General features: G+C 41.4%; 1 protein-coding gene across 3 annotated transcripts in view; it reads right to left on the bottom strand.

Annotated features, from left to right (window-relative positions):
• Positions 1-674: 674 nt before the first annotated feature.
• gnb2 (guanine nucleotide binding protein (G protein), beta polypeptide 2) overlaps positions 675-12,133 on the bottom strand; it is a 56,035-nt gene continuing 44,576 nt past the window's right edge. For all 3 annotated transcript variants that reach the window (XM_084319764.1, XM_084319765.1, XM_084319766.1), the window contains 2 exons: positions 6,480-6,696; positions 675-1,443 (listed from right to left, as the gene is read on the bottom strand). In XM_084319764.1, the coding sequence (XP_084175890.1) occupies positions 1,337-1,443; positions 6,480-6,696 (324 nt within the window). In that variant the 3' untranslated portion in view covers positions 675-1,336. The remainder of the gene's footprint in view (positions 1,444-6,479; positions 6,697-12,133) is intronic.

The raw sequence follows: 12,133 nt of genomic DNA, 5'->3' as shown, positions 1-12,133 counted from the left end.
ATAAAGATCTTATCAACTATGTATTCATAGCTATAAGCCGTAATGAATCCTTCAGATAAAGAATCATATCAGTAAATTATTTAGTTTTGTTTTCCAATGTTTTCCGTTTATCTAAAGACTGCATGTTCCATACAACTAGGAGGTTGGGTACTCAGGTGATGCATAATATTCACACTCATAATTTAGATGAATTCTTTTTAAAATAAAATAAAAGGATGCTTCTTCATCTGGAGGCTTCAATCGACCATATTCACACGGCGGCCATTTTCCTCTTATGTCGTGGCTCAGGTTGGGATTCCTTTCCACCCCTCCGGGCATGACATACTAACAAAATGGACGACTGTGTGACTACGGTCAATCAGTGCCTTATATGAGAACCTTCAAGTGTTACCGAGCTTTTTTGTATCTTTTGTTTTTTTTGGTCTTTTGTTTTTTTTGTCATTCCTTCAAATGTCACCGTCACTGAGACAAAGAAAAAGTGTAGTTTTACAGAAAATCAGTTTGAAGTGCATTTCGGACTTTTTTTTTCTTCTTTTTTATTTAATTTTTTTAGAGTAAACAAAGACAGAATATCGTCCAATCACATCCTCTCCCCTGGTTTAGCTCGAGGAGTGAGTGGTTCTCAGAAAAAAAAGTGTATGTGCGTTGTGTGCATTTGGTGTGTACATGTGTACGTGTGTGTGTGTGTGTGTGTGTGTGTGTGTGTGTGTGTGTGTGTGTGTGTGTGTGTGTGTGTGTGTGTGTGTGTGTGTGTAGGTGTGTATGTGTGAGGGAAACTATGTGTTTTGGTCTGAGTTAAAGATTGTTTTGAGTCTGTGTTTGTGTTTTTATTTGAGCAGATATAAATATTTTATTGTATATTACGGGGCACATTTTAAACTGAAGCAAATTTGACATGTGAATGGTACTGTAGCCTTGCTGTTGATTACACAAAATCAGTTGTGGGCTAGTGTGGGCATGTGTTTCAATTTGCTGCCTTTCTGCACTCAATGTGTGTGTGTGTGTCTGTGTGTGTCTGTGTGTGTGTGTGTGTGTGTGTATGTGTGTGGTGCGTGTGTGTGTGTGTGTGTGCATGCGTGTGTGTGTGTGTGTGTGTGTGTGCGTGCGTGTGTGAAAACTCATACCTAATTCTTGTTGTATATATTATGTACAGTTTCAGTTGGTATGTGTATGTGTATGTGTATATCTTACGTACAGTGTAAATACAGTGTGCAAACTGTGTCCCAAAATGTGAATTGTGCGTGCGTGCAAGTCTGTCTGTCTTGTCTGTGTGTGTGTGTGTCTGTGTGTGTTGTGTCATGTGTATTTTGCTTATATGCACGGCTCATCTGATGCGTCAGTTCCAGATCTTCAGGAAGCTGTCCCAGGACCCGGTGGACACAGCCATGCCGTCGTCTGTCACGCCTAGACAGCTCACACGATTGTCGTGACCCGCCAGCACTCCTACCAAAGTAGAGCAACACATCTCAGCATCATTATGAGGTCATTATGAGGTCATTATGAGTCATGAGTCGATTTTAAAGATCCCATGAAATTAATTCATGAAATGGGATATGAATCCATTTTTACCCCTTTTGTCTGCACCTAGTTCTCCTCTAGTTATCACTATGTCTGCACCTGGTTCTCCTCTAGTTATCACTATGTCTGCACCTGGTTCTCATCTAGTTATCACTATGTCTGTACCTGGTTCTCCTCTAGTTATCACTATGTCTGTACCTGGTTCTCATCTAGTTATCACTATGTCTGTACCTGGTTCTCATCTAGTTATCACTATGTCTGTACCTGGTTCTCCTCTAGTTATCACTATGTCTGCACCTGGTTCTCATCTAGTTATCACTATGTCTGTACCTGGTTCTCCTCTAGTTATCACTATGTCTGTACCTGGTTCTCCTCTAGTTATCACTATGTCTGTACCTGGTTCTCATCTAGTTATCACTATGTCTGTACCTGGTTCTCCTCTAGTTATCACTATGTCTGCACCTGGTTCTCATCTAGTTATCACTATGTCTGCACCTGGTTCTCATCTAGTTATCACTATGTCTGCACCTGGTTCTCCTCTAGTTATCACTATGTCTGCACCTGGTTCTCATCTAGTTATCACTATGTCTGCACCTGGTTCTCATCTAGTTACGTATCACTATGTCTGCACCTGGTTCTAAGAGATAAGATAAGATATTCCTTTATTGATCCCCTTGGGGAAATTCAGGCATCCAGGAATTTCAGGAAATTCTCATCTAGTTATTACTATGTCTAAACCTGGTTCTCATCTAGTTATTACTATGTCTAAACCTGGTTCTCATCTAGTTATCACTCATCTGCACCTTTGTTTACATTGTTATTATTATTATTATAAAAAAATCTTTTTTTACACAAAAGCACTCAAATCTGAATAGGGTGGCCTTAAACCTTCAGATTGGAGATATTTAATAAATAGGAGTAGCTAACATGGAGCTCTCTGGCTGCTCGATAGCACCACCTTGTAGATTTTCTTAGGAAATGCAGACAATTAATGGAAACAGAGGAAATGGCACCGACACTTAACCATGTGACTCCAGTGTTTCAGTGAGACGTCTCCAACACTTTGGCTCAGTACAGAAACCTAATAAGAGCTTCAACTGAAAGATATGTATCAGATATAATCCCTGATTCCTGAACTCAGTGTCAGGGTCAGGAGATGATCATGGACTACAGGAGGAAGAAGACCGACATACAGCCCCTGTACATCGACGGGGGATGCGTGGAGAGAGTCTCAGTCATCAAATTCCTGGGCGTCCACCTGGAGGATGACCTGACCTGGAGAACCAACACCAAGGCGATCGTGAAGAAGGCACAACAGAGACTCTACTTCCTGAGAATACTCAGGAAATACCACCTCAGACAAGACCTGCTTGTGTCCTTTTACTGCTGCTCTGTGGAAAGCATCCTCACCTGCATCAATGTGTGGTTCCTCAGCTGAACAGCCGCAGAGAGGAAGGCGCTCCAGAGGGTCGTCAACTCGGCCCAAAAAATCATTGGATGCCCTCTCCCCTCACTGGAAGAACTATATAACTCCCGCTGTCATTCGGGGCCATCCACGTAATATTACGTGTTTGCCCGACAACCGTTGGGTGCCAGCCACGTAATATTACGTTTTTGGTTTGTTTTTCTTTTTTTTCTGATATTAATATCCTATTCACTGTCACAGAGCTGTATTTTGGTTGGAAAAGGCATATTGGGAGTCCGAAGGTGCAGTACTGGCCAGATCCTGGTAGTGGCGCTGTCTCGAGAATGCAGTAACCCCTGTTGCAGACCAGGTGTCAAATCTCGAAATCTCTCCGGGCGGACTTTTTTGTTAGTCTGAAGCGAGGGCTTCACTCGATCGCATGGAATACTCTTTGGGATGCCGAATTCATTATGCAGTAAAGGATTATGGAATGGGCCAATGGACATATGATCTACCAGATGGCGATCAAATAATTGGAAAATTATTTTTGGAATCCAACCGGCCAAAGGTAAGAGCAATTTGACGTCAATTTCAGCTTGATCGTGCAAGGATTTAATAGCCATCCCCCAGATCAGCCTATGTTGTGGTAATAATGAATGGCGTTATTGGCAATCAATTAATCAGAAACTACTTCCCCGCCCCCCCACCCCCTTTTATGCATTCATGATGGAACATAGTACGGATCATATGCATTTGGATTTTTAACTGTGTCGTGTGTAGGGACGAAACGCCAATGGATTTAACGTTATTAGCTTAGCGCCTTATAAATAGCCTTGCAGGAATTATTCCAGATCATTCCGATATAACACTCATATTCACCACGGTATAAAACGGGAACGTATTGATGAAAAAAAAAATTATTTTATGCATCTTGAACGGAAGGTTCTTACTGTCAATTGACAATGATATATATAAAATATAGGTTCAGCTCTACAAACAACGTGACGCACAGTGAAAAGTTGTAATGGAAAGCTGGCCTAACTACAGCGGGCCCAGTCTAATAGCTGGCACTGATTGAGTTAAGAAAGCAGTGAAAATACTTAAGGACCCACACCACCCTGGCAACAAACACCTCATACAGCTGCGCTCGGGCAGGCGTTTCAGCGTCATGCCCACCCGGACTAACAGACTTAAGTTCAGTTTTTATCCCCGGGCCATAAGTGCACTAAACTCAGCAAAAACTTTAAACAACAATCTCCCTACCCCCCCCCCCCCCACGCACATGCACACACACACAACACCAAGGGAATAGTGCAATTTTCTTTTATACCCCCCGTTATGTCTATTATGTCTCACACTATATATTTTTTTTTAATATCTAGGATTGTGCGATTGTTAGCATCTAGGGCTGCATTTTAAATTTCATTGTACCATTGTGACAATGACAATAAAGATTATTCATTCATTCATAATCTTTTTTTTTTATTTATTTTTAATTTTTTATGTATATCCGAAAACAGGAAAAGACAAAAAAAAACTGATTTCATAGTAGTTAAGGTGAGTTAATAAATTCACTCTGAAAATCTGCTCCGCTCTGATAAACTGACTCTTCGGTCAGAGCATCCAGTGTGCACTCTGAGCCCTCAGAATTTCCGAACAACTTGAGTGCGCTTGCTCTGACACTGGTTGTAAATAGTTTAGTGTTGTATGTGCCTCCCTGTATTGTAAATAGTTCATGTGTGTTGTCACTACTGTATGTACAATTGTAAATAAGTAAATGTATGTGTTGTATATATTTTTCATATTTATTTACCTAATTTATGTGCAATCGTTTAATTTCAGCTCAGTGTAGAGAAATGCACGGATAATAACAACCGCCTTACTGCGCGCGTCTATGACGACACTGTTGACACCACGTATCGACGACACATGCACCCCGTGACAACACTAGTAGTTTCGGGGGGCCTACCACCCCCCTGAAAAAAATCCTAGGGGAAACACTGGAACGTGTTGCTGTTGCTGATGGTATCAAATCAAGCTCTCCCACAAGGTGTCCCACAAGGGTCCCTTTTTTATTTACATACATATACTATATAAATAATATGGTATTCTCTTCTCTGCATTGTGATGTACATTTTTATGCAGATGATACAATATTGTATGGCTCCACTTTAAACTGGCCACTACAAACGTCTGCTTTTGATGCCTTTCAGATACCTCTCATTAATCACAAGCGTATCTTATTCCGATAAAACAAAGTGTATTTTATTTTCAAGGTGTGATCAATACTCATAATATTAGCATTCATACACGTCAGGGATCTCAAATTTAAATCATAGAATCTTATAAATATTTAGATATTTGGTTTGATAACAGGCTCTGTTTTAAAGGATAACTCCACTATTTTGGGAAATTAGCTTATTTAACATCTTCCCTGGAGTTAGACAAGAAGATGCATACCTTTTTTGTCTCTGTGCGTGCATTTTAGCTTTGGGAATAGATGCTCCGTTAGCATAGCTTAGCTTCATCACTGGAAGTGAGGCAGGACAGTAGCCTTACAGTGCCTTACAGTGTATTGCAAGGTCTGACATTGAACAGACTTGATATGCATGACCTTGGTGGGCTCTAGGTCAACTCCTGAAAAGGGGGTCAATGTCAGACTTTGCAATCAAAAGTTAGGGGGCTAATAACCCTTGCCATAATTTCAGTGCGCCCCTAACTTTTGATTGCAAGGTCTGACATTGACCCCCTTTTCAGGAGTTGACCTAGAGCCCACCAAGGTCATGCATATCAAGTTTGGTCAATGTCAGACCTTGCAATACACTGTAAGGCACTGTAAGGCTACTGTCCTGCCTCACTTCCAGTGATGAAGCTAAGCTATGCTAACGGAGCATCTATTCCCAAAGCTAAAATGCACGCACAGAGACAAAAAAGGTATGCATCTTCTTGTCTAACTCCAGGGAAGATGTTAAATAAGCTAATTTCCCAAAATAGTGGAGTTATCCTTTAACACCCATGTGGAACACCTATTAGATTAGATTTAGATTTTTGTATAGAAACAAATCATGTTTTTTTACTGCCAGTAGAAAGACCATACAATCACCAATTATGTCTGTATTTGATTATGGTGACAGTCTGTACATGCATGCCTCTCCCTCCACCTCAAAACCCCTAGAGCTGCTATGTATCATAGCACACTGTGTTTTATCACTAGAGATACATTTCTCATTCACCATTGTGTTTTATATGAAAAAGTGGAATTATTTAACTAAGAGAAGGGACTTGCATTGTATTTTATTCATCCATAAAGCTCCGCTTATGAAATATCCCTATTGTCTCTCCTCTTTGATTTCTAATCTACGTGTTTGTCTGTTGTTCAACTACTGTATGGTAATCTCTGTCTGAACTGTACTTGTTTGTCCAATGTGGTTGTATAATGTCTATTGTATGTATACAGGTCTCAATGAGACAACCTGTTCAAATAAAATACCAAAAAACAAAAGATCAGAGAGATTGTGCATTTTTGGGTCTTGCCAAGCGCACACACACCACTGACCTGCTCGGTCTCCCTTCATGGCATCCCAGATGTTGCAGTTGAAGTCGTCGTAGCCGGCCAGCAGCAGGCGTCCGGAGCTGGAGAACGCCACGGAGGTGATGCCACAGATGATGTTGTCATGAGAGTAGAGGCTGAGCTCCTGGTCGGCACGCAGGTCAAACAGCCTGCAGGTGGCGTCGTCTGAGCCTGTGGCGAAAGCGCTGCCGTTGGGGAAGAACTGTGGAGCAAGAAGGAGAGAGAGAGGGGGGGGGGGGGGGTTGGTAAGCACGCTATTCTCCTCCCACCAGTCAAGACAGCCGAAACCCACCCAATTTTCTGCCGTCGACTAAAAACACACTTCTTCAATCAAAAATCTAAAATAAACGACTAACCTAAGAAATCTACTGTGCCTATACTACTACCTACTATGCTAATATGTCTATACTACTATGCACTCAGAGTGTAACAGTCAAGTTCGAACTTGTTTGATGAATAATGTCACTTAATAATAATAATAATAATAATAATAATAATAATAATAATAATAATAATAATAATAATAATAATACCACAGTTAGCCACCACAGTTAACAACCACTTCCTGCTGACTTGTGGTACAGAACTTGTAAGTTGCTTTGGATAAAAGCATCAGCTAAATTATTAAATGTAAATGTCTAGATCCCATTGTCCAGAAGGACGTTGGTTGTGATGTGGAAGTCTTGGGCCCCGTTCCCCGTACCTGGTTCAACTAAGTCGATCAAGATGTCATTATCCAGATTCAGTTAACCCGATGTTTGAAGCCGGGATTTTCCTGTTCCTCGAAGGTGGATTCAGTCTCGTTAACTCGATTCAGACTTGAGACCCAGGATAAATGCGCTTCAGTTGAAAAGCCAGCACGTATCGATGGCAGAGATCCTGATTCTCTAACGGCATTGATTGATTAATTGATTTAAAACTTTATTGACAGATTGCAATACGGCTCAATCGCCTCGCCGACAAGTTAAATGCGTTATCTAGGCTAACTTTAAGTCCCTCATTACCTCAATCAATCAGATTATATTTCTTTAAACTTGCCTGCTGGATTGAATAATCAAATGAGATCTTGCTAGCAAAAATAATTAGTTAAACTGTTTTTTTACGATACGGCTCTCTTACCCATTGATTGATGTGTGGTCGATCTTTTACTTATCTCCACTGTGGTCTAACGGGTTGTTCTTTTGACTTTCACGCAGACGACCGGGGTTCGAAACCCTAGTCTTTTCCTTCTTTTTGCAATATAGGAATAATTCAATTTGGTGCACGTTGAGAGCTATATAAAGAATGACATCCTCAATGCATGTAGATTTATAATATTTTAACTTAAAACCAGGCTACTTTGGCGTATAATCATTAATATTATATTCAAAAAAATTATATTGGAAACACGGGGTTTCGAACACCGGTCGCTGGGTTGGCAGGGTTGAGCACTACCGCTGCGCCACTGTGCCAGATGGGATAAATTCATTGTTTATACATTAATGAACGAGAGACCCGTGTTTAGAATATTCTTTATTTTGAATGAAGTTTTATTTCTTTATCCTCATTCATTAATGTGACGTCAACGGCTCATTCAATTTCTCAAATCCGTCAAACAGCGCATCTCATCAGACATCTTAATCCCAGTTACAATTAAAATAACCACAAAGTCATAATGTGTACATCGCACCGAGCGAGCGCCACGGTATATATAACGTGCATTATTTAGGACAAAGTGAATTTAGTATCAGCATTTTGGGTCTATTTTACATTTCAAAAGCCCCCTCTGGAAGAATGGAGCACAAAAACGTAATTCAGAATGGTATAATGCAGATCGTAGACTGTGGGAATAATTTCAGGAAACGGGCTGTCACTTCTTTGCGGGGGCGTGGCGATGGTTGATCCGGCTAACTTGAACTTAAACCCTGCTTTCGACCAGGCTCAAACTTTTGGATCTGTTGTCATGGTGATTTGGACAATCCAGGTACGGGGAGCCGGAAAGTCCGGCTTAAGTCAGACTTCACCGAAGGTTATCCGGCTAACTCAGTTATCCAGGTACGGGGAACGGGGCCTTGGTCTCTGATGGGCCTAATAACTCAAACTCTGAAACAAGACAAGCCAGTCAGATTTTGCACCCAAACGTGTATTCAGAAACGGTGCCTTTAAACGACTCGTTTGGAATTCCGTCTTTATGTGATGTCAAATGAAAAAGCTCATTGCAATGCGCTTCCTTGAAACGTTCTCTTTTCCATCTAAAGTTGAACCTAAAATATGTTTCTGACAACATTTTGAATGATATTGCTGGATCTTGAATCATATTTTATCTGCAACGCCTAATTTGACAGTTGGATCTGAATTTTGTTCGACAGTACAGGCTTGAACAGCATTGGTAGATGTACGATAATTATAATTTTTGTACAATCAGGGAGGCTCGCTTCTTACAGACATAGAAACAGCCTGTTGAGAACAGGACTGAAATCTTTGATCACTATCCCCCTGCATATCAACAGAATCAAACCATTTCAGATAACCAATCTGCTTTTCTGAAGAGATTGCCTAATCTACTCTGGTAACCCTGATTGGCCCATTAGTCAGTTTTAGTAGTACGGTATATCAGCTAGTTAGTCCAGTTAATCTTAGTGGCTCAAAAACATCCACTGCAACTGTGAGGTATGGGGTAACACATACAAAACAACCATAAATACATGGCTATCCTACAAAAAAGAGCAATAAGAGTAATAAACAATGAAGGGTATCAAGACCACACACACTGTTTCTACAATCACACATTTTGAAGTTCATTGATATGGTAAACTTTAAAACTCTGCAAGTTATGTACAAAGCAAAAAATAATCAATTACCGGTAAATGTAAGAAGCAAATTTCTGGATAAAGAGGGGGGATACAACCTCAGAGGACCATTGAACTTCAAAAAACCTGTGATGAAAACCAACCTGAAAATAATGTGTATCTCCTCTTACGGACTGTGGAATGGGCTAGACAGAGGATGAACTAAAATATTGTGAAAACATAAATCAATTCAAATCTAGACTAAAAAAATCTATTTTCGATAGGTACAGAAGGGAAGAAGAGCTTTAATTGCATATTAATAAAAAATATATACATATGATACTGTATTGTACGTTATATCATATTACATTATATAATCATATTATAATTAATTTGTATATTATATTAAACTATATTTACTCTACATACTATTATATTATGGTGCTATATTATATTGTATATATCATGTACTATATATCTCATATCACATTATGTGTTGTATACACTATTATGTACTATATACTATTATATATACCAGTGGTTCTCAACCTGTGGTATGCGTACCACCGGTGGTACTTGGGCCCCCTGCTGGTGGTACAAAAAAAGGGTTATTATAATTATATATATTTTTTTTTAATAATTTTGTTTTTGTCTGCAGTCATGCCACTGAACTTAGAAGCAGGCCTGGTCAGTGTTTCTAGTTGCGGCGGCGTGATAGTTAGATAGATAACCTAAGTGGGGAACAATCAGGAGATCACTGTGACATAGAGTAATGCAGTCTAAACAGTCATAAATCTTTTATTCAACTTCAGCCCCTGATTTCTATTTTTTTTGTAATATCAGGTAAAAAAAATATCTGAAAAAAGTAGTTGTTAAATCTGACATTACAAAAAACTAAAAATCCATCAAAATCAGTGTTGTTGCTAATCATTGACACATGCTAGCCTGTAATAACCCCCCCCCCCCAGAAAAATCTACTTTGCATTTGATATATTGAAAATATTTCACTTTTTGTGTGTGTTTTTTTCTTTTACAATAATTTGTGATGCCCATCACAAACACTCGCATTTAAAGGGACCCCCAGACCCCCTGCTTAAAAAGGGGGCCTGACTGGGGCTATATTTCACACTATATTTCCCAGCCTGAATTATTTCCCCAGTCCGGCCCTGCTTATGTGAGTTGTCAATGGACAACAACATGCTGTGTGTGTGAGAGAGAGTGTGAGAGTGATAGAGAGTGTGAGAGTGAGAGTGAGAGAGAGAGAGAGAGAGAGAGAGAGAGAGAAAGAGAGAGAGAGAGAGAGAGAGAGAGAGAGAGAGAATGAAGTACAAATGCTTGCTGTGTGTGAGAGAGAGAGAGAGTTTGGATGAAATACTGTACAGTTGTTCTGTATCGTATAGCTCTCGCTCGGCGTCACTCTCTGCACTGTCCTCGCACACGTGCACGCGCACTGAATAAAGACCACAATGTACCTTTAATCCCAATATTTGTCTGACCACACCCCTATCAGCTTAACCCATATAAGCAGGGGTGGGGCCACCCACTCGCCTCCTTCTCGCTTTCACCACAAGGAAGTGCCTCGGTAGATCCCCACTTGAAGTGATGTGATGGTAGGAGAAGAGTTGGAAAACAAGGATACGTTGACATCATATCTTTATTTTCTCTCTCACTATTTTCGAGAAAATACGGCGATATTGTCTTCGTACTGGAGTGTCTGGAAGATGATGATCATTCTAAAAATCCTCCACCGGTTTTCGTATTGGGAGTTCGCGCCGCTACATGCCTTTCCAACTGCAGTCCTTGCTGTGTGCTGGTTGCGGTAAAGACACAGCTGGGCTGTAGGACGCGCCGCTGAGAAGCGGTGGGTTCCAGGTTTGGTAAGTTATGTTTTGCTGGCAAGCTCCACTTGTCTGTTAGTGCTATGGGGGCTAGTTGAGAATGTTTATGAAAACCGGCCCCAGACTAGGGTCCTTTGTTCAGCCTCCTAGGCGACAGAAGACCTTGGTCTGAAGCCCATTATAGTTTAACTAGTGGGCCACAACCATTAACACTGATGATCCCTGTGTTTTCTGGACGAGTGGATGTCTCTCTGTCACCGTGTTAGGCCCCATCTTTCATATCCAAATGAGAGTATTCCCTCACGAGGAGATATGGGCATAGATGTTCGTTAGCGGAAGATCTGTGTTCAAAGTCAGCTACACAGGCCAGTTGGGTATTGTGCTGGCTCCGTCGGGTGTTGGTAAAATCACTGTTGTAAAACTGTGTTGACATCTTGTTTCTCTTTTCTCTTAAAAAGTGAGGAGGGTTTCAGAACGGCGGCCTGTTTGGGTGAGTGTTATATCATTGTGTACAAGTTCTGGTGATAGCTGCTTAGCTTGCATGCTAGTGGTGGCCTACTGTTAGCCAGTCAGCTGTTAGCTGCGGCGCTAGCTTGCTGTGATCACTGGGTGGCCTACCTGGCTAGGCTAGGAAGCGTTGGCTTCCTGCTGTCGCTGCTTAGCTTACGTGCTAGTGGTGGCCTACTGTTAGCCAGTCAGCTGTTAGCTGCGGCGCTAGCCTGCTGTGATCACTAGGTGGCCTACCTGGCTAGGCTAGGAAACGTTAGCTTGCTGCTATCGGCCGAGGCCCAGCGCGGGGTGGCTCCGGCCCCTCGCGCGCCGCCGCGGTTTCCAACTCCCCTCTCCCTCACGGGGAGAGGCTGGGGGGGATTCGAAGCTCCCCTCTGGTCGCGTGCGCCGTTCGCTCGGCGTCTCGTGGGCAGGGGCGGTAGCGACCGACGGTTGGAGCGGCCGTTAGCTTAATGCTACTCTGTTGAACGTGCTTTGATTATAACATGTTTTAAACACTCTTGACTACGACGTCATCTTTGAC

Source organism: Notolepis coatsorum (genome assembly GCF_963971535.1).
Source record: "Notolepis coatsorum genome assembly, chromosome: 8".
Taxonomy (NCBI): domain Eukaryota; kingdom Metazoa; phylum Chordata; class Actinopteri; order Aulopiformes; family Paralepididae; genus Notolepis; species Notolepis coatsorum.
This window is presented reverse-complemented; position numbering and strand designations above follow the sequence as displayed.